This window comes from Falco punctatus (assembly GCF_963210335.1).
Source record: "Falco punctatus genome assembly, chromosome: 20".
Lineage (NCBI taxonomy): Eukaryota > Metazoa > Chordata > Aves > Falconiformes > Falconidae > Falco > Falco punctatus.
The window spans coordinates 855,455-882,863 of NC_137600.1; the positions used below are offsets into that span (position 1 = coordinate 855,455).

Sequence of the window (27,409 nt, forward strand, 5' to 3'; positions counted from 1 at the left end):
CTTATTCTGCATCTTCAGTACGGAAAGGCATCTGAAGGGGAAACAGCTTTTCAAATAGTGGGATAATTTGGGCTGCAGGTTGATGAATGTTTCCTTTGGTGACAGCACCAATTTAAACAGCCCCCATCCATCACTGGCTGCGCGCTCCCAGCCTTGCAGTGACCCCCTTGGTGGTGCTGGTACCCCTGGATGGATGGCTGCTTGGTCAGGGAGCTTTTTTTGGATTAGCCCACATAAGCCTTGCTTTCATATTGAAGCCAGATCTGTTTGGAGAATTTTTAGCTGCTCCTTACCCTCCCTGAGCCACGGGTAAAGCTGTGTGTGCATCCCTAAAGGCATACTGAGTGATGTATGCGTATGGGGGTTTTTTAAAGACTGCTAATATGAGAACTTGTCTTCTGCAGCTGAAGCTAACAGAGTTGAATTCCAGTGGAGAAGTAAAAGTCGTGTCTTTGTTAGTATTATTTGGTTGGTGACTCTTTTCTTCAGGAGGAGCTTAAGGTCATGGCAGTGATTGAGGATATTTTTTTTTCCCCCTAAGAGAAGAAACTTTATGACTGTGGATTTTCCCTGCATTGGTTTAGAAGACACCGTGGAAGATGCTGCAATTGTATGCAGTTACTAGTTCAAAGGTTTTTAAATTAAACTGAGTTGAGATTTCTTTCATTCTGTCGGTATGTTTTTCTTTTTCTTCCTGGTATAGCCAAATCTGTCAACTTCCTCAGTGTAATAGACTTTCTTGACTTTCTTAACTGTGCTATGAAGTGGCATTGTTTAGGTTGATTGGAGACGGTTGAAAACTGAATGGGGGAAACTTCAGCCATCTTTAGTATGGATTCCTCCAGAAGTAGCTGTTAAGCTGCTCTAATGACCTAATCTGAACTGCAGCAGTTAACCTCTTCTGATCCTGGTGGGTACAGGGGGAAGTCAACTGGCACACCCTGGAGAGCTGTCTCAGTTTGTAGCAGATTACAAACTGGTGTCCCACACAAGGTGATTTTTGGAAGATCTTGCCCGGCTGTAGCTGCTCCTGTCAAGTGTCTTTGTGTGAACCGTGTAAGAAACCTCAAGCCCCGGAAGATTCTGTGGTGGGGCCATTTCTTCAATAGATTTATTTTACTTTCAAACACTTCTTTATGCATTTATCCTTACAGGAGAAAATACAGGTGGCTGCGCAGCACGGTTTTTCTTCCACTGAAGATGTTGGTTCATGTATTGCTGGAAAAATGTATTTTTAGCAAATGTTCTGTTTTATGAAGCCTTAGTGGTCATGAAACGGTCTGACAGCAGTTACAGTGTGTTTTCTTCTTGCCACTTTTAAGTAAAATAAAATATTGACAGTCAGGATGAGTAGAGAGAGATGCATCATGATGTAGTGTAAGGCAGGAATAAAATAAATCATTTAAAATGAAGGGTATTTGCCATTCTCTAGCCATTCCCAGGGGTGAAGTGCATTAAGACATTGTGCTAACTTTGTGGTACTGCACATAATACTTCTATCAGTACTGGGGAGCATATTTTTTTTTATGGCTAAGTATTTTCAGTTGTCATAAGACATCTTATGACAATGTTTATTTGAAGGCAGAAAAGAAATCCAGTGATATTTGGCCATTTTCAGGTTATGAGAAGGAAATGTCAGCTGTTTGAATGTTCTATTAGAGATTAATCTGAATATGGATTTCTTGCCATGGTAATTTGGCCATGACAGGAGTGGAGCTACCTGCTTGGGAAATGGAGTTGGGGTGTTGAAACATTGCTGGCACTTGGTGGGGAAAAGGAAGAAAGAGGGAGAAGTAATCTTATAGTTAAGAAATCTCCCGCTTTAGTGTTATTCCTTGCATTCAACATTAATCTTAGCTATTTCTATTGCCAAATATTGCAGTAAAAATGTGTATGGCATCAGAAATACAGCGTGCCTGGTGATGCATTGTGTGTCTCCCATGGTTTTCTAATCCACTGTGCTCTCAGAGGTTTAATGAACTTATTTTTTGGTACTGAATGTTGTCCTCAGTCAGGTAAATAGTGAATCATCAATCGCCTTGGGTCTGCGGAGAGCTATGATTTTTTTTTTTTTTTTTTCATATCTGTGCTGTGGCCCCAGAATAGAGTTGGGCCGACTGGGGTTTGAAAACTCTGGGCTGGTTTTGGGAGGGGTACGTGTACCACCAAAGGCCCAGCTGGGCTGTTGTGAGGGAGTCCCAAAGCACTTGCTTTGATTGACCCCATCCTGCGCAGCGGGAATGTATTGAAATACTCCTTGTTCCTATCTGACAGCTCCGTTTTCTTATTTGCAGAGGAATGGCTGGCCTTGAGGTAATTGTAAAACTAGTCTTTTAACGGGTTTATAATGAGAAATTAAATGATCTAAATCTCCTTGTGACTCAGTTCTCGGGGCAGAAGATGAAAGTGCTAGTTACGGAGGGCAGGGGGGGCAATGCGCTTACCATCCAAGTGTCTGGTCTACTTTTTTTAAAAAAAAAACAAACAAAAAATAGATTTTTTTAAAAAACAGCTTTAGGAGAGACTAAACTTTGTCCATTTCTGGTGAAAGGGAATTTCTGGAATTTCTTCTTGCCACATTCAGGCAGCCAGGATAATTTATTCTTCCCCCAAAAACCTACGTTACTAAACATGTAATAAAATTGATGTGTATTGGTAAGAGTGTGTCATGTGCACCTTAGAACGATGGTGTAGCTGGATTTTAGCTTGTGTATTATGGAGACCAGTACGTCTTTCTCCTCTGAATGAGTGATGTTTTGATCTTGTATTTGCGTCAGCAAAATGCCTGAGAAAACAAGCTCTGTCTGATGGTTGTATTTTTAGGAGCAGATGGGAGCAGATTAGTCCAGTTGTAATTGTGTTGGAGGAGCAGTAAGTAACGGTACAGTACCTGTGTGTATTTTTGAACTTTTAGGCTCTGTGTGGTATGAAAGCAATAACTGAACTTGTTTATGTGTGTTTGGATTTAACCAGCATTTGTTTGTTTACACCCTTTGTGATAAAAGGAACTGTTTTAATTCAGCACCCGTTTCCTTTATGCTTGCTTTACATTAAAATTGCTTGAAGTGTGGGCTCAAATTAGTATAAATGGTGAAGAAGAGATTGACTCACCATTACTTTGTTTTTCACTGTTTTGGAACGGAGTGACTCATGGAATGGATTTCAAATGTCTGCATGTCCCCCAAATTTGTTGTCTGAATTTATTTTTAAATCGAACTATTGCAGTGCTTGTGTGACTCCCAACAGTCGGCTGAAGCATTTTGTGAATGCATAGTAGACAACAGTGCTGGCTAGCAGGAAAGTTAAGTAAAAAGTGGTTTGGGGGGGGGGGGTTATGCACTTAAATTCCTAGGCGTTAACCTCGTGTGTGGATGCTTTGAGTAGTTTGGGCTCTAAATGTAGCAACACGTTTTAATTGGATTTACTCTTATTTTGCATGGCTGTGAAATGGCAGCCTAGGGCGATAAGGCCTATTTTAGTGGTATGCTGGCTATTAGTAGACTTGTAAGATTGTAAAAGTTAAGAGAATAAAGCACAGTTTGGAAGCTTTAATAGGAAGGTACCTTAAACACTCGGTCTCCTATGGGTTCTCATAGCTGTGTTTATATGATGAGGCGATTAATGTGCCGTTAGTGGATTTATCCCAGTTTTCCAGTGCTCTGGATGTCGTCGTTGACCTGGCGCTAGCAATGGGAGGGAAATACTGGAAGTCTTTGATCACTGGAGTCTATCATTAAGCATATCTTTATGGAGCACTCTTTCTTTTCTAGCACAGAAGTAGCAATCTGAAGGGTTTCTTTTTTTTCTGGCCTTGTTCCTTTCATCACTTACCTGTGTTGTATTTAAGCATACAGCTCAGTGTTGCTGTTTCGTGCTTTTAAAGAAAAAAGTGCATATATGTTGTTACCAGTATTCAAGGTCATACAGAGTTCCTCATAAACAGGCACGTGACTCCATGTCACGACTTTCACTTCATTTCCATTCCAGGCTTCTAAATAAAAAGTGCTGCGCTGCAAAGTTACCAACCTCTGATTTTGTGTGCTGAATAAAATGAAAGCATCCCTGAGCTAACAGCACTTAATGGACTGTGCTGTGATAGCGTTTGGATTTCCATGGAGTCTTTGAATCCTATGACAGAAAAAAGATATTCGTAAATTCTACAATTTTTGCTCTGTTTATTATTTGCCCTTTGTGTGTAGAATCCTATATATTCAGACCCTTACCGTACCTGAGCAAAGAAAATACATCCTTGTATTTATAGGTGATGTACTCAACAGCATCAGCTGCTTCATGGTTACTTTTTTTTTTTCCTTTTTCATTTTTTGTACAGAATGATTTTTTCCTGAAAGTTGACTAGATGCTCCTGATGCATGAAGCATTTGCTTCATGATACTTTAACAGATTGGAGTTTTTGATAAAAGCTTAAAGAGCATCATTTCCTGATGAGCATTTCATTGTGTAAAGGTCAAACCTGAGGAATAATTGGGATTCAGACCAACGAGCGAGAAACGGGTCCCTGTTCTGTAGGATCAGACTGCAAGACATAATTGCAGTATTCTCACACTGTTTAGTGTCCTTTCATATATGGGAACAATAACAGGTATTAGTCATTTGCTGGTGTTGGAAATACGTATTTGCATGTGTACCTTTTAATTTTGTGTGTGTAACTTTGGGTGATTACGCTGAGCATAATAGTTATTATCAATACAATTTTACAGGGCTCTGTACTGGTTTATTCAGACGGTTACACACACTTGTTGGCTATCTGCAGTTTATTTCAACTTACTAGCAGATGCTTTTAAAACTCAAAGAAGAAAATTATATGGACGAGGAGATGGCTTTTATTTTATTATTTTTTTTAATACCCAAGTGTTGTGGTCTTGCTGCGGTAAGATAGTGTATCTATTTACTTGATCTAGCCAGAAACTGGAAATTGAATGGGAACAGCTTAATTTGTGCTGTAGTCATTTCAGAACATAGAAAATCTGGCTTGGTATATGTCATCATCTTTAGTGTTGACTGGCCCTACAGCTTGAATTTTCCAGGACTGCTAGTTGCGTACCGAACTGTGTCGGCTCTTACAAGTCAGCCTTTCAAATGAGCTGACATTCTCATTGTCCGTCTGTCTTGTTTGCAAATATCAGAAAAAGTAAGGGATGGAAGCCTGAGCTCTTCCAGAGACAATACGTGACCCTTCTCATAAAAACATAGATCTAAAAAGCCCTTTCTGCAGAAGGGGAAGAACTCCTGTAATCTTGAGCCCTGGCTACTTGTAAACACCCATTGCTAATGAGTCTTCCTCTTCTTTGCAAGGGATCAAACGCATTTAATGCTTTTCATGAAGGTGCCTAATAAGGCACAATCAAATCAAGCAAAGCTGTCAATTAAGCCTTCTATTAAGTTTCTTAGTATAAAGAGCCTAAACCCTAAGTATTAACTGAGCTATCTTCCTTGGCTGTTCAGTTTTGGTAAAGATTTTGTCAAAGTTATTAGTCCAATTTTTAACTTTGCTTAGGAGCACTGTTCCTTGCTTTCTAAACCCACTGAATTGTAGACCGCAGAACTGTGTGCCGAGCATATTAAGATCCAAGTGTAATTACTGTTTTTGTTCTGGAGACTGTTGTGACAGATAATGTTTTGTTGAATGGCAGGTAATAGATTTATTATGGAGACAGCACAGCATGTGGGTACCTTCAAAGGAGACTCTATCTGTATTGGTCTTTTCTCCTCTTTAATTATTCAAAAGGAGAATTTTGTTGAGTTCAAAGTGTATGCCTAAATTATATTACTCCAAATAGTAGTGGCAAAGAATTCCCACCTTTCAGGCAATGCCAATTAAGTAGGAACAATGGCGATAATTTTTTTTAAGTAGTGCTATACTGACATCTGCCAAAGAGTCCTGAAGATGAAGGAACCCATAAAGTACAATGTTGAAACCGCTGGCAATTGGCTAAAAAAGGATGGTTTTACTGGCAAAAATCATAAAAAAAGTATTCTATTAAATGTTGCCAAAATAAAAAGGCATGTCTTGCTGAAAAGAAAAAGCTTTCCTTCAATAAACTATATTTGGCATAAATATTTTTCTAAGTAATGTGAACTCTGACAAAATATTTTATTTTTTTGTGCTTTTCTTGAGCAGTTAGTTTGGTATTAAGTGGACTGTTGCATTTCTGTCACTGCAGTTGGAAAAGAATTCACTTAGCCACCTTTAACAGTTTTGTTGCTGTAGGGGTATTTAATGCATTCATATAAATGTAATGCATTCTTAATGAACCACTTACGTACAGAGAAAAATCTTCAAAGCGTTACTGGACTAAATTACATCTTGTATCTCTGCGCAGTAGCACGTTATATGACGCTCTACTGGACTAAATTACATCTTGTATCTCTGCACAGTAGCACATTATATGACGTACAGGTCAGGTGTCGCTGGGTTTCAACAGGTCCTAGTTACTTCCTGTCTCTACTAATTGCCCTCGTGGAGTCAGAGGACTGAACTGGTGGTGTCACCTTAACTTCTCCCCTCGAGCAAGATGCGCAAATGCAGGTTTATAAGGAAGTAGGTCATGATTGCTGTGCATGTAAACACTTTCACCTAAGCCTGCCTGAAACGGGAGTACGGGAAGTTAAGCAGCAAGTCTGGTTAAACACAAGCCTGGATCTGTAAACACTTCCAGGCTTGTTGTGAAATTAATAAATTAGTAATTGGTTGGCTTAACGTGTGGGAATCAAATGCAGGGTTGCATACAGTTGTTTAGTGTGTGGGTAGAGAGTAAGTAGTGCTGGTCCAACTTAAAAATCATTAATGGCAGTAATGACTTAATTTTTCCCTATGGCTATGGGAAACCAAGCTATGCTTAGTGACCAAAACTCATGGGAAGAACGGTTGGTCAACAGCTATCAGTAGTACTAATAGCATCCATTATTGCTAACATAATTAATAATAGCATATTAATGCTCTGTGGTACCAAAAGATGATCTGCTTGCACCCTGCCTTTTGTCAGTTCCAGCAGAAATAAATTGGCTTGCCATTTTGGGGGTTGGCTCCACATGAGGAGTCAGGGGGCTCTAAAACCTAGCACGGTGACAACTTACTTGTGGGAAGGTATTTGAGCAGATGTGCTGGGATTGCGCTCACAGCAGTCAGCAGCCTGAAGCCAGCAGATACTTGGCCTGCAGAGCTGAGGGTACTGTGTAACACAGCAAAGGCTGCCTGCACAAAAGCACACGAAGAATCGTGCTGTCTCTCCCCCTCAGCGCTTGGAAGCCTTGAAACATTTCCTCTGCAAGTGGTATAAATTTGCTGATTATTCCCAGGAAAGATTTCTTGAAATAATCTTGAAGGAGTGAAAGGTCACTGAGCGAGGAGGGCATAACTCTCCCAACTGGATAATTAAAAAGAAAATTAAAAAGTGTGCTAAGTTTGAGATTGACTCGTGGCCATGCTTTGAAGATTAAAAGGGCTTTTTTCATTTCAGATGAAGGAGGTCAGGATCGGTGGGAGGAGGAGTTGTGGCTGCTGGAACAGTTGGGCAGCGCTGTGAGGCTGCGTTTGCCATTTGTGTACTGAACTGTGAATGAGATAGCCACGCTCCTGTCCGGTGATCCCGGTGCATGCTCCTTTCCCCCCCCTTTTTTTAAACAGTCTTGCAGCTAGAATCTTCAACCTAGCTGATCGCTATTTAGTGCAGGTGGATTTTTAGGCATCTGAGCAAGAGGCATATTGAATGCAAAACCTATGGACATTTTTTGCATAAACATGTTTTGCCTTTAGAAAATGAAAATAAAAGCAAGTTTAGCTGAAGGATGGAACTTTCAGTGTTCTTTGCACAGCCTGTAGCAAGATCAGTCTGCTGGTTTTTTTCTGTACAGAGATTTAGCCTGCACTTTTGAAACTACTGCAATCACAAAAATGAGAGGAGAGACATAAAGCGTGAAAGAATACAGAGAAACAGAGTGAGGGGGAAATGAGTGTGCTAACTGAACAGTAACAGCAAAATAATGCCAATGTAATACCAGAAAACTACAAAATTGCAACTTTAGCAGATAATGCCAGCAGATGTTTCAAGTCTAGACTTAGCATATAAATTTGCATATCCACTCCATTTTGTGATCTGTGGCGTCGAGCAGGTCAGAGCTGTTGGGCTGATCATGGGTTTTTGCTTATGGCTAGAACCTGTGGGTGCACCTAGGATGTGCTTTGAAGATCTGACATTTGAGAAATGAAGAGACTGAAGTCGTAGGTGTGAAGTTTGCAGCTTGTTAGGTGTAGGCTTATTACATACTTGGGCCGGTTGGGTCAGCGGTGTGTTGTTCCCTTGGCTGAGTTACTGCATACTTGAGTTTGGGCCATATGCTGTCGTCTTCTAAGCCTATGTTGAAGCGGACAGCTTTTCCCCAGGCATCTGGGAATACGTGAAGGTAATGGTGCTTTAAGGGTAGCAACCTCCCTTGGTGCTCTGCTGACCACTAACAGATTTTACTTCTGTCAATTCTTCAAAGAAAAATTATTTGAGCTTTAGCCTTTAATTACAAGCATACCTGGAGGTCCAGGAAAGACGTAGGCATCTGACTTAGTTTATGGACACGGTGGATACAATAGCGGGTCACAAAACCCACGTTCCTTCTCCATTAATTTTTGAAGCGCTTTGATCTGTGCCTGTGGAGTGTATGGCTTTGGCTTCACTACTCTTTTGTTGGTTTTCCTTGAAAATGGTTTCTTGTTTCTTGCCCAGAAATCAGCCATAGGTATTTTTACAAGATGGAAGTGCCTTTAATTACTTCTTTACATAGAAGAACTGTCGGTCTCCTTTGATGTACATCTCAGACCCTAGCTTTTTCTTACAAATGTTTAAAAATGCACAGTTGCAGGAAGAGTTCTAAGAAATGCTATAATACAAGCTGTAACTGGATTAAGGATGTAATGACAACAGAAGTTAGGCCCGAAGCATTGTGTTCTCTGACTGGAAAAGGGGAATTTACTGAACATGGACTGCCTCTAGGTATCATTTCTGTTAAATGAGAGGGATGTACATTGCGATGGGTTGAATCATGTACAAGCAGTATGTGTAAGGCGCACCCAGGACGGCGTATTGCTCATTGAATGAAATGGTAGCTTTCAAAGCAAGTTCAGTAATTCTTTGTGTATATTTGATACAGCATTAGGGAAGAGAGCAGTAGGTGTTTTCATATTAAAACATATCTTCTGGTAAGTGCTTTTCCAAGGAATTTATAATTCTATGGATTTATAAATGTCTCCGTAAGATCAAACTTAATGGCTTTCTGCTGCTCCAAGTTGTGGGTGGAAGTGGATCTATTTATTCTACTAGTATGTGATGCTATTTTCTTGTGTTTGCTGTATTATGTTAAGTGCATTCTGGAAGATGTTCATGGGAGTCTGCTGCATCAATTGAACCTATTCACTGATGCAGAAGACCGCGTATTTGTTACGACTTTAGTAGGAAGAATACTTAGATGGGGAGATAGCTACAAAAATGTAGTTGGGAGATTCATTTGGCCATCATGAATGAGGCATCCTACACCTCACGCTCCTGATGAAACAGGATGTTCTTGCGAAGATGATGTGCCTTTTTCTAACAGTGTTGCGAGGCATGTGCTATGCTCGAACAGGCTTTTTTCTTTTTTTTAACACTTTTTCAGTGACTTCATCAGACTGGCTTTTTTATGTTGGGCATTTCTATTACCTGGCAAGATATGAAAGTTCAAAGGAGGCATTTAGTTACCAGGTGTTTGCAGTCACTGGGTCACATTATTATCAGTTTTGATTATACGAGATAACCGCAGTTTGCCATCCCTATACACACAGTGGAAATAGGTGACTTCAAAGAAGAATTTTGTCCCGAGTGCTGCAAAACTAGGGAGGATGGCCTCAGAATAAATATTCAGACTCAGAACATTGCCTGTAAATTGTCAGGTAGTTTACCAATGTGTGTCTAACAACAAACATTTGTAATTTGACTAGGGCACTCTGAAGTATTTGTGTCGTCCTTAAGCTGAACACAGTATGCCTGAGAAGAAGGCGAAAAATTGGATTTTCTCATAATAATAATAAGTGAACTCCCCCTAGGAGTAACATTTTGAAGCAAGAGAAATGCTCCCATCAGTTTAAATTTCAGATACTAAGCAGGTTATAAAAATGATGACTAGCTATGTAGGATCGTCACGGCAATGCTTCCCTGCACTGAAGCAGAGCAAGATAAATTGTCTGCTGCGATTTCACTTCCATCAATAAAGTGCAGCAGTACATAGAGCTGCTCATCTGTTTATTCCTGCCTGTCTTTCACAGCATTAAGGAGTTTGAAAATGCATTGTAAAATATTCCACTGTCTTGAAACAGTAGTCGCAAGAGTTATATCTTGAATTAACTTTCATCTCAACTATGGTAGTGATTAAGTACATATTCACTGTGAGGAATTTTAACGGAACAACCTGCCATCAGATCTGTCCAGACAGTCGATAATGGAAGCTGGGTTTTAAGTGGAGGTGTCCAGTTTAGTAGGTGGGTTATTTGAACTAAATTATTGAGTGTAAATACTAAGTAGTCAGAAAAAAGTCTTTTGAATGATGCAATTCTCCACTCATCAGTGAAGAACTTTGGAATGATTGTTTTTAATTGTAAGGTCAATAGAGAAGTCTTGTGTAATTGTATACTTAAGTAATGTTACTTGCACAGAACTCCATTATACTTTGAACTATGATATCCAGGGCAAAGCAGCATTTGAGTCTCTGGCATTGTTTAACACAACTATTTAAAAATATTCAGTCCGATGTCCAGAATTTAAAAAAGCAAATGGCTTATTTCTTTCAAAACCTGTGTGGTTTTCTTGCTATTGATCTCTTAGTCCTGTAGGTCCCTGTGAGCACACCGAAATCCTTGATTCTAAAATAATTTCTAGCATATTCCACAAAAATATTGTAGATGAGTAATCTTGCAGGCAGTCTGTGGACCTGTGGTACAACAGTGTATGGTCTTAAAACTTCGGCTATGTTGATGCTTGCATTAAGGGCTGTAAGCTTTCGCCATACTGAAATGAGAAGGTGTTTCTGTTTGTGAGAACATTTGGAATTCTGAAGGAAGGAGCAAAGGAAAGAATAATTGGAAAAGGGGCAAGTGGAGGAGGAAGCTTTTTGACATCTCTTTGCAGTGGAGATTAAATGCAGGAACATAATGTGGTTTTATATACGCACCCACTGCATAAAATAATCAGTGGAGATAATTGGCTTCCTTCCCTGCATTCTTAGTGAATGATGAATAAAGAGTATTGCACATAATAAGTGTCAGCTTTCAATTAAACGTGCCCTATTCAGTGGCTGGTTCTTTGATGCAAGAACAAGCACATGCCGATTTCTGATCTGCTGGTGATCCGCCGCTTTCAGGTCTTGACAATTAAGCAAGCTTGGATGACGAACTTGTAAACTTGCGTAAGGCTGGCTCTGCGCGGTGAGCGGAGGGAGCTAGATGGCGCCATCCGCCCAGCTTTTGCCTCCACGAATTTGGGTTCAAAAGGTGCGTTTCAGGTAAAGCCAGCTCCTTATTCCCCTCTTGGCCACTCTGTTGCGCGCAGATGGCTGAGATGCTGCGTGTAAATGTGGGCAGCGCCTGGTAGTTGGGTGGTGCTTTCTGGTGGCCTGGTTTAATTATCGCTTACGGTATCACTTGTGGAAGGATGGTGCCTCGTTAATGGTGCAAACACGTGACTTATTTGGAGAGGTAATTAATTACTTCCCTCGTGGGCTAAGGGGATGGTGTACAAATGATGGCAAGTGATAACTTGAGGCAGGGGCTGTGGTGCGGCGAATTATAACGTGATGTTTAAAGTGTAAGGGCAGCCTTAAGACAGTGCTGTCTTCTTGCAGAAAAAGAGGTAGGTCAGGGAGGGAAGAACAGATTTATGCAGGAGGACTGCATGTTGATTAATTGTTTCCAGCCTCTCTCACTTCTGTTCCTGCATCCTTACCATCTCACTTAGCTCTGTGACCTTAACATCACTGTTATGCAGCATTTTCCATTAGGAAAGTGAAAAAGCCCAGTGTAAGTTATACTGTGTGTTTTTTACTTCTTGGTGAGGTTGTGGCTTGCTAAACCTTGTCTTACGGAACAGCTTTGAGATCTGGGACCTCCTGAAAACTGGCTAATGGCTAATAAAACTGTTTCTGTGCAAGTTGCACAACGGAGGTTATGGAAATACTAACTGGGTGGAGAAAATCCCAATCCTGATTATAGCTGCTGGAGTCAGGCATGTAAATATTTGTGCAACTTGAATTCTGGGGGGCCTGGCTGGCTTTTTCTCCCTGTAGCATTGCAGGTTCTGTAAAACGCTTGAACCTCCTTGTTTGGGTTGATCTGTACGCACTCTGCTGTTACTCAGAGACTGTCCGTTTGCTTACTTTTTGTAATTATGGCCGAGGCATGTAGTAACAGTTGATGGCCGTGTGGTGTCTTCCTGCATTTCGGCCGTTGTGTAATGTGCCGAGATTGTGATTGGGCACAGTACAGTTATACAATGTAGTGAGCCCAACCAGATTATAAAAATCCTCCTTCGGTATGTCTGCATCCTTTCAGGCTGCAACTTGCAACGCGAACTGTTGCACTGAGCGTAGACTGGAAGAAAGGCGGCAGAGGAATTGGCAGAGGTAGTCTCTAGAAGTTGGTACAGGTTTCTTGGAGGTAAGAGCTGCTTTGAATTCAGATGTTAATGGAGGATGATTACAAAAATTCAGCTGCTTTAGTGTGGGCATTATTGAGCAAGAAAAACCTGTCAAAAGGTTTTTAGTAACTTAAGTTTCAATATCCTAAAGGTTTGAGAGCTTAATTTTTCATTTTAAAATTGTTATCACTGTACAGAGAGACTCAGAAGTACTTACCCTCTTTCCTGTTTACCTGTAAACTTTGGCTTTCTTTTACTTTTTAAAAGGGAAAAGTTTATATTAGGTTTATGTAGTAAAAAAGAGATTTTAAGAACGCTTGACCCCAAAGTACAGCATCTTGCTTAGTTTTTGGAAGTTTCTTGAATTCTCAATCTTTTATTAAGCTATTTTAAATGGATGTGAAATATTTATTTTAAGACAAGCCTAATAAGTCAGCTCAGCATCATCTTTTCAAGTGTGTGTGTGTAATCAGTAACTGGTTTTATATTGCTTACTGGACTAAAATTGTTCTCTTTCAGGAAGGAGTGAGTATCTGTTTCAAAAGTAGATGTAGGAATGCCTGAGCCTTTGGAAAGGAGGTTCGTATTGAGAGCTGAAAAAGTTGGCACGTTACCCTGATTTGCTTAATAAATGGAATTTTTCCTGGATGAGTCTCTAACTTCACCTTTGTTTTAATGTGATTAAGGTCTTGGAAAAAAAGTAGCTTTCATCAAAGTGCCAAGTAGCAGTACAAAGAAAGCTGAGAAAAGAACCAGTGTGTGCTCAGGTTGTTTTCTGAGTGCCATGAAGGAGCTTAATGAACTGTGTATTAATATCCATATAATGTGGAGGTATCTGAATTCTTAGACTATTAATGCTCCACAGGGAGACTGTAAGGACTGCTGTATAATACTATAAATCAAGTTAATGTGTACCATGAACAGTGAGAGGTTACTATGTTGGAAGTAAGACTATAAAGTAGTGAAGTGTTTGATAAAGAACAGTGATATGCTATTTAATTTTTATTTACTGTGAGCATCGTTGCTATCTAGAAAACACTGCAGGTGTCATTTGATATCACTCACTTGTCAAGCTGTAAAATTGTTACCTCTTAGATTTTGCTTGCACTTTTTTGAAATGTAATCTTACAGATTCATCTGTATACTTCTTTCTTGGTCTTCCGTTAGGACTCTGTTCACGCAGACCGTTGCATGTGCGTTGATGGGATCTCCTGTGGAGGGTGGCGCTCACGCTGCACAGAAATTTGGCAAAACTGTTGCCTGTTGGAACAATAAACTGAGAGAGCAATGGGATGAAAGATGAGCGAGGAACAGCTTGACCAATAATGGTTTTGACCAAATGCACTTCAGGTTGACCTATACTGGAAATACTCATATTTCAGATATTTTTGTTTAGAATCACAGCTTAAATAAGCTCTTACTAAATAATCCGAGTAACCAAACATGCAGTTTTTGAAAGCTGTGAGATCCTTTGTTAAAAGTCTAATTCAGCTGGATTTAAGTCCTCAACAAGCTCATTCACACAGGAAGTTAATGAGATTTAGCTAATGTGCTTTAAATCAACGGAAGGTTTGAGTTCGGCATAACTTTCCTGTGCGTCTTTGTGTAGACATGCCCTAATAATGTTGGTCAGTTGTTAAGACATACTATCCTGGATGGCAGTCAAAATACCAACTACTTAAAAATTCATTAGTGCCTACAAAGAAGGAATATGTTTGGGCTTTGAAGACATGCTTTGAAGCAAAGTGAGAAACTAACTCAGGACTGAAACTTCTTAAAGTGCACGTCAAGTCATGGTTTTTAAAAACTAAATGTTAGGAAGTTCGGGCATATTTAGCAGTACTTTGCTTCTACTGCAGGCAAAGGGAAATTGTGTCTTTTTAGGTAGTGTTGCATTAGGAATTTGAAGTATACTTTTTTTAAGTGTGGATGTAATTTGCTCTTGACTGGAGGGGGAAAATCATCTCTGTAGCATTTAAGGACACAGTAGCATTTCAGTGCAATTTCATTTCATGGCAAGGAACTCTGGGTGCAAGAAGCACCTGGTACAGTCAGATCATGAGTATTTTTTGGATCAAAGAGGCTCAGTTTCAAAATAGCCTGAGGAAGAGCTCTACTTAAGACTAAAGTGGGAAGATGGTTTTTACATGTAGCAACAGAAGATTAAGTGCATGTGCTTTGCAGCTTTTTTCGCATCTGTGAGATGGTCAAAATCCCCTGGAAGGTTGGCAAAACACCCTTCAGGCACACCTACCTATCTGGAACAGTTTGTGGGGTAGGGGACCTCATGGGTGCCGTATCCAAGTACCAATCTGGAGATGTAATACTCCTGGCCAGCACCGTTTGTGGTTGCGGGTCTGCAGATGGTACTTTGATTGCATCGTGTTAAGTACTTCTTGGGCTTTTTTAGCCTCCCTAAATGAGATTCTTCTTGTTGAATTCTTTGAGGTGGGAAGGACCTTTTTGTTTTGTAGGAAAAAAAACAAGCAACTTTTTGGACAGTGTTAAGTAGTAAAGTTGCTGCTCTTCTGATCACTTGGAATTTGGTCATTAATAGTTTAAAACCCTTTGATAGCATATTGTTTCATATTTAACAATTTCTCAGAAACAAATTTCTCAGGCTTACTGTATTATGCTGTTAAATAGAAGATGTGAATAGCTATGGCAGACAGGCTGGAGAGTGAAATGGGGGAATCTTGTGCTCAGGTTCTTCTAGTATTAAAAAATAGCGTAACTCAGGACCTGTAAAAGTGAGGACACGTATAAATACAAACCACAGCGCCTGTAGCTCCCATCTGATGCACAGAAGACAAGGGGTGTCTAATAACAGGAAGAGGAGTCTTTGTTTTTTAATACCTTGATGGCACAAAATCAGTACAGAAATTTTGTTTGATGGACGTAACTAGAGCCAATAGTAGTCTGGAGAAAGCTGCTGTTCCATAATTAACTGGGAATTGCCTTGCTTTTGTGTTGAACTGTGTGTCTGGCCAGGGATAGCTGTACCTTGTAAGTAAACTTGTCTAATTGGAGCCTCCACAATATTCCTTAATTGTCTGCGTTGCTGGTCTTGAAAGCACAGAAGCACTCCTGTTTCCCTAATCAGCTCGCTACAGTGTTCTGGTGAAGGAGTTTCTTTCAAAACTTCCCTGATCTATTGGCATCCATCCTGCTGCCTTCTGCAGCCATCTCCATCTCCCTGGATACTCTCGTGCCGATCCGAGCCGTGTGTTTGCCTGTCCCCCTTCTCCATGTCTCTTGGTGAACGTTGACTGGCAACCAAACTATAAGCAGCTCCGTCCTGCAGCATGTGGTTTCTCTTTAATGTCCCTAATGTTGTAGAGTAGTATTAGTTGCTTGGCCTAAATGCGCTTTTTTTAAACTAAACAAAGTAAATGCTGTGCACCTTGAATTCTTCATAGCTGTCTGACACTGCAGGAACCGAGAATTTACCTGTAGTCGCAGTCTGCAGCGTGCCCTTTCCAGAAACAGCTGTGCAGTGCTCACAGCATTGGGTACTGAGCGAGTCAAGTGGGTTGTAAAACTGGTTTTATCTTCTGCTCAGACTTGGCACGTTTTAACAGTAAAATATCCTGATGTGCAGGGAGTGCAGGTCCCTTTCCACATCTCTGTCATGTGTCTGTTGCCAAAAATACAATCTCAGACGTAGAGGCTATCTTGATTTGTATTTAAACACATCATGTACCTGAGTGTCAGAGATGCCTGACACTTGAAACTGCCGTTGGAGGTGGTGGAACCCCAGATGTGCTGCTGGAGTTCAGGTTATTCACCTCAGCTGTTTGGAATTTATTTAAAATGTAGGTGAAGCTAACCTTGGTTGATGTAAGGTTGGACAACTTCTGGCTGAGCGTCATCTCTGCTTGCAGGAGAAAGTTGTTGTTATCCACATGAGTCTGACAGCTAATTACAAATAGTAAATTGAAGAATGTAATTAAGCTGTCACCTTAATTTGATTGTAATCTCCTTAGTGTATGCAACAGACTGAGCTCTCTTGGCTCTTCAGCCGTCTGTAAAAGCCAGAAAGGTCGTGGGTTGGATCTGACATGGCTCCTTCCTTGGGGCGGTGCGACATGTGCTTACCAGGTGGCATACCCACATCAGCGCTCCTGGGAGCTTTTCCATCAGTACGCTCTAAAGAATGTGCTGTTTCACCGCCAGCTTGTTTTATAACCACGCCTTGTTGTGCTTCCTTTACAAATAGTTCCCTTGCACAGCAGTGTAGGGTTACCAAATGTAGGTCAGTTCCTGATTTTCCACAGTGTAGAGGTGGTGAGGACCACAGGTACTGATGAACTACTTAATTTTGTTTGATACTTCTGCTATGCTAAGGGTAGGAGGGAATACACTTACCTTTCAGACTGGATAGGATTCTCCTTTTAACTTTTTCACCAGCTGGTGACCTAGACCTTCAGCAGAACTTGGTGTTTTGAGGGAAAGGAATACAGCAAACTGCAGCTATAAGGTACCTGCTTTCCATTTCTCTCTGCAGACAGTTCTGCCACTTTATAGAGTGATAAAACACTTGTGACTGTCCAGCAGCTTTTGGCTGTTGTTTTAGGGGTCTTGGTACCAGTTCTAAAATGCTGCAGCCCCATTGTGCAAAGCACTAAATGAAGCTGCTTCACTTGTATTCAAATTTTGTGCCCATTGCTCGTGTTTATCTGCCCAGCTTTATGCTGAGTCAGCTGCCTCCTGTCCTCGCAAAGCAGCTGGACAAATCAATATGGAAAGTCTAAAGTATTTTGGATAACGTCTCTGTATGGTGGGCCTGGCTCAGTTGATAGAAATTTGAGATCCAGTTGTAATTTGGAAAGGCCCTTGTGGTTTTAGAAAGCTTTTGGGTTGAGTTTGGCAAATAAGGAAGTACACAGAGCTGCTTCCCTCTTAAAGCTTCTGGGAAGAAAAACCTGCATTGTTCTTATGCTTTGGAAGAACAGTAATTTTGAGAGTTGAAAGTCATCGTGACAGTCATGGGGGAAGCAGAGGTTTGGACCAAGCTTCTTTCGGAGGGTTAACCTCCAGGTCTGCTTGTTGCAAATGTGGGGCGATGAGCTTCATCGTATTGGCGGTATGTTCTGAACACAGCACTGCTTCCCAGTTCTGCTGCTGCCGGTGACAGCACCTGACAAATTGTTGACTCTTATAATGGATGCTTAAAAAAACCAACCAACCTCAAGCAAACAGAAAGAGTCCCAACAACCTCTTGCCCCAAGCATGCTGCTGTCTGGAGGTCACATTGGTTTTGGTTTCCTCAGTCTTTGCTTTGCTAAGCTCAGAATTCAAATGTTAAAGGCCCTCAAGCATAGCACTGTAGAGATGAATGCCGTCACTGCAAATCGGATTTTTTTTTTTTTTTTTTTAATTTGTCTCTTGTAGTTGTTGCTGGGTATTCTCAAACTAATACAAAAAAGTAGGGAACATTTTTAGTGTGGTTCAGCCAAAACCTGTTATCAAGTGATGCTGCTTCTAAAGACAACAGTGCATGCAAGGGAGGAGATATTTTACATATTGTATATATTACGATTGTCTGCTCCTTTAGTGGCATTCGTGGTCCATTTTTCCTTTCCGTGTTAGTAAGCTCTTTGTGTAGATCTGTATCTTCTGTCCTGCCCAATTTAACTCTTGAATCTAGTAAGAGGTGAGTTTTCAAATGATTTTTTTTCAACAGACTTGCATGTGGTTGGTTACCTTGTGAAATAGAAGCTTTTTGTGCAGCCTGTCTTGGTATGTGGGCAGATTTCTCTATAGGAAAACCTTTGTTGTCTGCTTCTATGAATGTTTTTATTTGTGGCAGAGGTTCCAGAGTAATGACTTGCAGGAAGAAACTGCCGGAAGAAAAAGAGAAGTACGTTTAATGACCGTTTTTTCTTTCAGTGAACTTTGAAATGCATTTTAACTTGTTTAAACAAAACAAGAGCTGCCTCAGTAAAATAGAAAATGTGATGTTAGTAGTCATGAAAATGCAAAGTGTAAGAACTACCGCGTGGTGTCAAAGCAGACACTGCCATAGCATTGTGTCCTGTCCCGGTGGTACCAAATCTGAAAGATTTGTGTGTGGGAGGAAAGGCAAGCGTGTGGAAGATGCAGGGTGGCCTTTCCTTGGCTGGGAGGGTTTTAGTCTTGTGAACTTGCACCTGGACTATCCCCTGCAGTAGGCTCTTTGTCTAGATACTAACCTTATCTAAAGCATTATAAAACCATGTCAGCTTTTGGCCTTCCTGGGTTAATCATGTACAAGCACTGAAGATAAGTTGGTATAGAAAGGCATGAAAGTTAATCGGTATCCTGGTGGAAATTTCACTTCTAGCTTTTCCATTTGATCTAAGGCACAGATAATTCATTGTACTGTGTGCACCTAGCTGATGCTGAATGAGTTTTATCTCTTCTTACATAACTTTTCAGCTTCTGATCAGTTAGATTTGTTACGGAGGACTATAAAAAGTCAGAGTCGTCTTGTTTAGCTATGCTCAGTTGGTGGGATAAGAGGTCTGATAAAGGAGGATATATTTCAGATAAGCTGTTTTACTTTGACGCTTCTGATTCAGAGGTTTTGCAGAATAGTTTTATTCTGCAAAACCTCTGATTATCATCTGTGCCATTAAGTGCAAGTTTAATTGCTGAGTATAAGCAAGAAAAGTTTGGCAATTTGTCCACCTTGTTTTCTGTGGACTGCCCCCCGGCACACCTATGTGTAGTTTGTGTGCATGTATATGTGTGTACACAAACACTCCCTCTCACTAGGAAAAGTAGTAGAAGAGGCTATTTTTGCCTGTTAATTTGGAGTAGCTTGCTTGTCATCATTTGGGAGCCCTTATCCAAATATTGTTGTTCTAGCTATTGTGTTTCAGCTCTCAAGAATAAATAATAGGCACAGCTTATTTGCTTGCTGTCCTGATGTAATTCTCAAGAACAATTCCTGAGGAATGATCACATCTTCTTTGAGAAGATAGCAGTCTTACTGTTTTGCAACACAAAGTGAAATAGGATTACATGGTCTTTTCATTTGCATCGGTGGAGATGCTAGTTAATGCTAATTAAGCATCTTATCTTGCCAGAGTACCTTAAACCAGATCTCCTGAATGGCAGGTTTCCTGCTGGTGTAACTGGTACGCTGGTGTTTTATTGGCATGGCTGCGTTTCTTAGGGAGGCGTAATTCTGCCCTTTCCCTTTTCCTTTCCAATCTGAGATGATAAAAGCCGCCAGACTAAATTACGCCTGTCTCCATCACTGATTTTCTTGGAGAATAAAATATGTCTGCATTGACAGAAAACGGCAGATTCATTTCTTTTTTTTATTCTTTTGTGCTTGCAAAAATCCCCCGTGCCTTTGCATTAAAAAGCAAACAAAACCCCTCAACCCCCCACCCCCCCACCCCAGACACCCCCACTGGCCCCAAACCTTTAACCAGTATCTGTTACTCCCCCCTAAGCTGCATAGGCAGCTGTGAGACAAATATTCCTGTAGAGATTTGAGAAGGCAATCGCCAGTTATCTGTGCACAAACTCAGAAGCAGACAAACTAATTATAAAGTTGCTGTTCGTGTCTGGAGATTTGCACTTCTGAAGGGGAAGTCTGTGGTTATCGTCAAAATGGGAATGCCTTTTTTTTTTCTCCAGGCATAGGGCCGTGAGTGCTCTAACTAGCCTTCTCCTCCAGTCTGAAGTTCAAGTGAGAAATAATTAATTTTGCTATTTTAATATTTACTTTGAGAGAGGTCATAATTAAACCCTTATTTGAAGATTTTCCATTCCGTTTTGATTTAATTAAGGGTGCTTCAAGGGTGTCTCAGTGCCCACAGAGTATTTTTAAGGTACCTATATTTTCTCTCTTGAAAAGTTACATCTGCTTTGTAAGATTACTATGTCTCACCTCAAATAATCAGAATTTTCTAGCAAATGGGCAGTTAATAGCTACTAAGATGTTCTAAAATATTCGTATTTGGTAATTTTTCAAACAGTCCTAAATTGCCCCTAGCAGAAGGGTCTTTGTCAAGTTTCATTTTGATTGCAATTACATTCAAGCTGCTAGCATCTTCCTGAGCAGCATTTTAGACAGGATGCTTAAGAAGAATTCCAAACTGTAGTGGGTTTTTTTTGTTCTTTTTTAATATATATACATAACTGTGTTTTTTTGAATGTCCATTAGCCGTGTGTGTGGCTGTAGTGATTCAGTTGACAATGTCATAAACTTGCTTTTGAAGTAACGCCAGCGTGCAGTGGGATTTGCTGCTTGAATGTGTGCCTGGCTTTGCAGAAAACTTCGCTTGATATGACTTTGAAAAGGCCATTTTTCAGGTTCTGTCATGTACTTTCGTCTGTAGCTTAGCTTGTTTTATCTGCAGCTGTCTGCAGCTGCACCTCCTCTTCAAAGCTCTGTAACAACAGGTTGTAAAACTTGGTTTGCTGCAGAATTCTCTGTGCTGTCCTGTGGGAAGTTTGAGTTAAAATCTGTTCATCCATGCTTCGTAGTCTTGGAAATAGCAGAAGTGTCAATCACCATAGACTGGCAGGTCTAATTTAAGGAGTAAATGTGGAAAAACAGTACTGTAGTGACCCATCTGGGAAAACAAGAGAACCAGTAAGCATTTTCCTGTTCCTGTGCCAAAATAGTAGTGATATTAATTAAAATACACAGTTTTATCCTGAACCAGTTGCTTCAACATCATCAGGCAGATTACTTTGAATGTTCCTCATGCAGCTGGGATAATTTCAGGTAAGGGTGTCCAGCAGAAAAGGCTGTTTCTGTCTGTCTGAAATGGGCTTACTGAAAGACAGGTGTGCTTCTCAATCCATCTAATCTAAGCTTCCTGGATGCTTTTTATTTAAAAACAGGTCGTTTTAAAAGGAAGGATTTAGATATACAGAGGTGGACTTGTGAGTAGGTCTACAGTTCACGCTTTCTGAAGAAGCACAAGTATTGTTTGCAGTGGGTGTTCAGTAGCATTGCTGCATAGCTGGAGTACAGGCGTACTTTGTTCCTCAAAGGTTCTCTGGATGTGACTGTGGAATTGAAACAAACCCAAGGTTTTGATATATATTCTAATAATTGAAGATGACGAGAGAAGAATGAGAGAATAATCATGGTATTCCCATCCTGAAAGAATTTTAAATACCTTCAGCTTTATCTTTAAATGGTAGTCTCCTAATTATCAAATCAAAAGGGGAAGATAAGAATTGGTGAGTCATGAGCGTGAAAGGGAACCAGGGCTGCAGGGCATGTGTGCTTGTACAAATATCTTAGGTAATCAAGAAAAAAATAATTTCTCTCTTCAATTCTAGGTGCCATTGATGCTAATGATACTTAAAAAAGCAACCCTAATGTCCCAGCTGGATTACTGAGCACATCTGTGATTCCTGGAGGTGCGGCTGTTTAAATAAGAATTTGTCCTTAGTACTTGGCCTGTCATATCCCAGAATCATCTGCGTGGGTCCTGCATGCAAGTCCTTGACATCCTGGAAACGATGGGGATTGGTAAGAATACTACTTCAAAATCAGTGGAGGCAGGAGGCTCTGCAGAAGGCAAATATGAGGATGAATCTAAACATCCCACCTTTTTCACCCTGCCTGTAAGTAACACTTTCAGGTACTACATAGTGTGAATCAGTTAATAATGCTTTGTTGTAATCATGTTGTACAAAACCTTTATTTCCACAAGTAGTTAGTAAAACCTCTTTTGCCACTTGCTACTGTTTATATAGAAACAGCCAATTATATTGTCTGTGGTTGTTTCATGCGCGTGCTCCAAAGCAGCGCTGTTCACAGGACATGCAATACCCCTGACACGATTAGAACAATTTCATGTTTATGATTAGAACAATTAACTGTCCTCCTGCGGAATGCAGCAGCCCCTGGTATGCCTCAAGTCACTTGACTAAGAGGAGTAGGTGACAGCAAGAAAACCTTTGCTTGTCTTTTACTTGAGCAGATTTTTAGTTGTATCGTTCCTGTTGTACACGTCTGCCTCTTAATAACTCTTCCAGTCGGTCTGCTGCTGTCTCCTGCCACCCTCAGCTGATGCTGTCCAGGCTTTGAGGAGCTGTATGTGATGTCTTTCAAGTTTCTGTATATTCCTAGACATGCTGTTACAGCCATGATTGCTTGCCGTGCTTGTAATGTGTTCTGACAAAATGTCAAAGGCAGATGTCAAGTACCAAGGGAGAAAACTGGGTGACATGGGGCGTGATTGCAGGGAAAATGTTTATTTTAAGACCATGTGTTTCTTTCTTTTTATTTTAAGGTAGTCATAAACGGTGGAGCAACATCCAGCGGTGATCAGGATACAGAAGACACAGAGTTGATGGCCATCTATACTACAGAAAATGGCATAGCAGAAAAGGTATGTAGTGGTTTCCTTCTAGGTGAGAAACCATTCTCACTTTTTCAGTTCTGTTATTTGTCAACACTACTTTTACTTGGCTGAGAGATTTTCTTTAATCAGACATGCTGACTTTCAGATTCAGGTTGGCCTTGGGGGAGTTCTGTCCTCATGACTCTTCTGGTGACACATTTAGGTTGCAGAACATGGGCAATGACTCAGCAAATGTTAGAAGGCAGTTAATACACTTTGACCTGGCACCAAAATGCATAATATGCGGTTTTTTTTTTATTTCTTAATTTCCATTGCCCTCTTGCATGGTTTCCCTGATAAGGTCATTCTGTTCTGTTCTTCAGTTCTTAACTTGATCTGCATTTAGTCAAGTAAACTTGTGGTGGTGAGTACCTCCAAAAGTGAGATTGTTTCCACTTTCTTTCCCAATTTCTTCTAAGCTCCAACCTCTTAAACTTAATTTTTCTAGTTCTCTTTTCAAGTAGGGGGCTACTTATTATTGTGACAGCTTCATGAGTGAATTTCAGGTAATTCATAAAAACCCTGGAATGGAACATTCTTCCTTCAGATAACAATGATTGTATCCTGGCTATTCAGGGAAACCCAGCTGAGGCCTCAAAGGAGACCCGTTTGGTTGGGATTTTCCCAGCTTTTTTCTCAATTCCATCATTCCCCAAGCCTGTTCCATAATATTCTTGCTAGCAAAGATGGTGGTGTGAATATGAACTTTTGTTTAAAATAAGGAAGGGAGATTACAGTAAGTCTAAACAGTACCTTTTCCTGAAAAGTTTGTATGTAATTGGCAGTGTAGTTAAGGCTTGTCTCTAGGGAGCCTCAACCTGACCAAATTTTTCAAATGTCCTAATGGAAACAAGACCAAAACTCCTTTGGTTCCAAGCAAGAGCGTCATAATGCTCATTTCTTTGAGGTTGTAACTTGTGTTGGGGCAAGCATGATATCAAAGGGTATAGTTAAGGTTTTCTGACTCGGACATCAGAATTCACTTCTGAATTTCAGATTTATAATAGAGCTTAAACAGGTGATTGACAGAGGTCTTTAGTGTTAGATTACAAAAGAATGTTATGAATGCCACGATGTGCCTTCATGTACTCTGTCTCTTACAGGTAGTCTGCCTGCATGTCTCAAATACATCTCTACTACCATCTTGATCATGCTGATATTTTAATGGACAAATTTTGGCAACTGTTGACATGCATATGTCTGTGATGGCTGACTTTTGGAGCACGCTCAGACTAGCGTGGAGAGAGACAATCTGATAAAAACCTTGAGCAAACGGTGTTGGGATGAAATTGTGCAACTAAGATAAGCAATCTGTAGACATTAAAGCATGTCTTCGTGGCCTGATTTTACCAAACATGTATTTTTTGCCCTTCCACTTGAACCATGTGACCAGAACTGTAAATGGATGATAAATCTACCTTAAAGAGACCATGAGCTTTTAATCAGCCAAATCTGGTTGAGTTAAAGCTTTGCTGTGGCTTAAAATGAATGAACGGTGAAAGAAGGGCTATAGCGATTAACAGCCTCGCGTATTAAGATAGTATTTGAGGCTAGTATTCCTGGTAAGCTGGGCAAAACCTCCTGCTTTTCACTTAAAATAAGTGTGTATGTGAAGCATGTTTGGTCTTGGCTTTCCATTCCTCTTGAGAGATCGTTCACCAAAAAGGCAAATGAAAGGCCTTGAATAAAAAGCCTTTAACAAAGAGGACTGAAATGTACTTAATTGCTGGAGGATGCCCAGTGCTTTTACATTCTCTTCCAATATTTGTTAGCTGAAACAATAAACTATTAGCCCAGATGAGAAATAACTGTATTGCTGCATCCCTATAAAATAAACAGTACCATGTTGCTTATTGCTTAATGGAATTAATTTGAACACGTTGTTTGCTCTTTCAGGTATTTTTCTAAAGGCCTTGCTCCTCGCAGTTAATCTGTTTTCTTCTGGTCCTTCCCCCTAGTACTTGATAACAGAGCCTTTGTCTTGCACAGTTGGTGTTTGCTGCTTGGGATTTTGGGTTGGGTTTGGTTTTTGGTTTTCTATTTTGTTTTCCCCAAACACTTCTATTCCACTTTTATCTCCATCTTATTTCCCTCCCCCCTGTTTATACTTAATTCTGTACTTCTCTGCATTTTTGTAGTGTCCCACCTTTGGCCAATTAATAAAAAGAATTCATCTCTGATCAGTATCTCATTTGGAAAGGTGCAGTTCGTTCCCAGCAGTTCCCTACAGCACACTATGGCATACTTGGCAAGCATCAGCACAGAGTCAGTACGTTAAACCAGCAGGCACACGCTCGAGATACAAAAGGGCCAGTGACTACCCAGTGACTTACCAGGAGAATAGCCAGACCTCACCCTGGTTCTCACATTCCTCATAGTTCAGTCTTGGTCGCTTTTATGTCAGTTCCCTTTAGCCATTATCTGCTATAAGTCTGATCAAGATGAAAGCTTCCTCTTCCAAAGCAGAGTAAGTCTGACTTTTGGAAGGGATTAAGAGTACCCTGGATTTTTTTTTTTATCCTATAACTTTTCTGTGTAGGACAGACATTGCTATGACAATTGTGCCTTGAAGTTCGGAATTCTTTTGTTAGAAGACTTACAAACTTCACTTTCTAAAGGAAAGCTTAAATTGGTTAGCGGTTGTCGATCTGTGCCCAGAGAGAGTTTTCTACCTGCCATGGACGAGTCGACTTATTCCTAGGCCTGGTGCCTGCTGCTCTTCTGTGTTCTTTGCAGACAAATATAGGCATAAATGTAATCAGAAATGAAAAGGACTGATAAACTTGCTGCATATGCCATGGTCTTCCTGTTAGAAACAGGTTATCGTTTCTGATTGCTGCTGCCCAAGGAAGAAGAGGGATATATAGAATAGAATAGAAGGGCAGGTGGAAAAGTTGGGGAATGTACTTGATGCAACCTCATCAGTCCTAGGGCCAAACATGTTTTTTTTTTTTTTTTTTTCCTTAAGCGGAACAGTTAGGTACCTACTGGGTATTTATCTGGCAAAATTAGAAAAGCAGCCAAAAGATGGGTTTTCTAAAGGCAGCAGCCAAAACGGGCTCACCAATCTGCACAAATCGCTCACTGGATTTTTAGAGTTATCCTGTTATCCTGCTTGGAAACATCACCAACGTTGAAAATCCCATTCCTGTCCATCCTTGGAAGGAGTAATGCAGGTCGCTCGGTGCACAGTGGGAGGTGTTTTATCTCTTCGTGCTTGGAGTCAGGTGGGGAACTATCCACAGTTTGTTCTCCTGATCTGGCTGCAAGCCAACATTGATGTAATTCATGGAGCAAACAGTTAATTTCTGCTGACGCCTCTCTCTTCCCACCTCATGAGCAGATGTCGTAACCATTCTTACTGTACCTTCATGACCTCTGCCTCTCTGAAAGTATATGATGACCTCTTAGTCAAAATGCTGAACAAACAGGCAGTGTTACTGTGAGCAAAGTTCTCAGATGGAGCATATATTGCAGTGAAATAGAGCAGAATCGAGGCAATCAAACACATATATATATATATTTGTGTGTGTGTGTTTGTATAGTCTCTGGGGGAAGGTTAACAAAACTGCTTTATAAGAACAGGAAGTATCTTGGGAGCTTCTCTGGGTGAATCTTTTCTTTGTTTTCCCAATAAAGTTCTTAAAGAAGCCACTAGTGATGATATGTGTCCTGCTGTTCATAACTACGCTGGCTGTTGGGTCTTGCTCCTTCTGCTTGTCTTTGTGAGTCAGCCACTTTGTCCCCTTCCTTGGATCTACGCATAACTGCATTGACATGAGGATGTACCCGATTTTTCCTAATTTCCAGTTGGAGACAAGATGTGTACAGCTTTACTGCTGCGCAGCGCTCTCCCCTCCAGTATGAGGTGAAGCTCTAAAACTCAAGTTCCTGAATTTTTTCATGAGTCATTTTTTTTAGAGAATCAGGTCAGGAGGGTGGTCTTTCATTTTTCAGTCAATGAAAAAATTACATTGGTGCTGCAAATTGGCAAGATGAGTTGTGCAGTCAACAATTTCCCTTATTTCTCTGCTTAGGATATGTACCGTATTTAAACTAACCCTGGTGAACAGATTGCTGGGCGCTTAACATGGTTGAAAAAAGTTTTCTGAAATGAGTGTTTCTAGATTTCGCTTTTCCACTGTAATACCCTCAATCTTTCCATAACAGTGTGGTCCTTTACACTCCCTGAATTTGAATTAACCCAGTGGCATTTTTTTTCCCAACAGATACCAGAGGTAAGAAGGAAATACCATGGGTCTGTTTGGCTTCCCTGACCTTGGAGATGATAAATAAAATGGAGATTATCTAAGCATAATCTGTGGGTGTGTAGTGATTTTTGAAGAAGTAAAGACCATTTGAGGCAAAGTCACG

The 27,409-nt window shown here is 40.5% G+C and overlaps 1 protein-coding gene across 4 annotated transcripts in view; it reads left to right on the forward strand.

Annotated features, from left to right (window-relative positions):
- Nucleotides 1–27,409, forward strand: part of SLC23A2 (solute carrier family 23 member 2) — a 61,199-nt gene that overhangs the window by 5,932 nt on the left and 27,858 nt on the right. For 2 of the 4 annotated variants that reach the window (XM_080370160.1, XM_080370157.1), the window contains exons 2-3: nucleotides 21,966–22,253; nucleotides 22,925–23,023. In XM_080370160.1, the coding sequence (XP_080226286.1) occupies nucleotides 22,122–22,253; nucleotides 22,925–23,023 (231 nt within the window). In that variant the 5' untranslated portion in view covers nucleotides 21,966–22,121. Of the gene's footprint in view, nucleotides 1–12,583; nucleotides 12,689–13,187; nucleotides 13,248–21,965; nucleotides 22,254–22,924; nucleotides 23,024–27,409 lie in introns of all 4 variants that reach the window. The other 2 variants (XM_080370159.1, XM_080370158.1) reach the window with 2 other exon arrangements.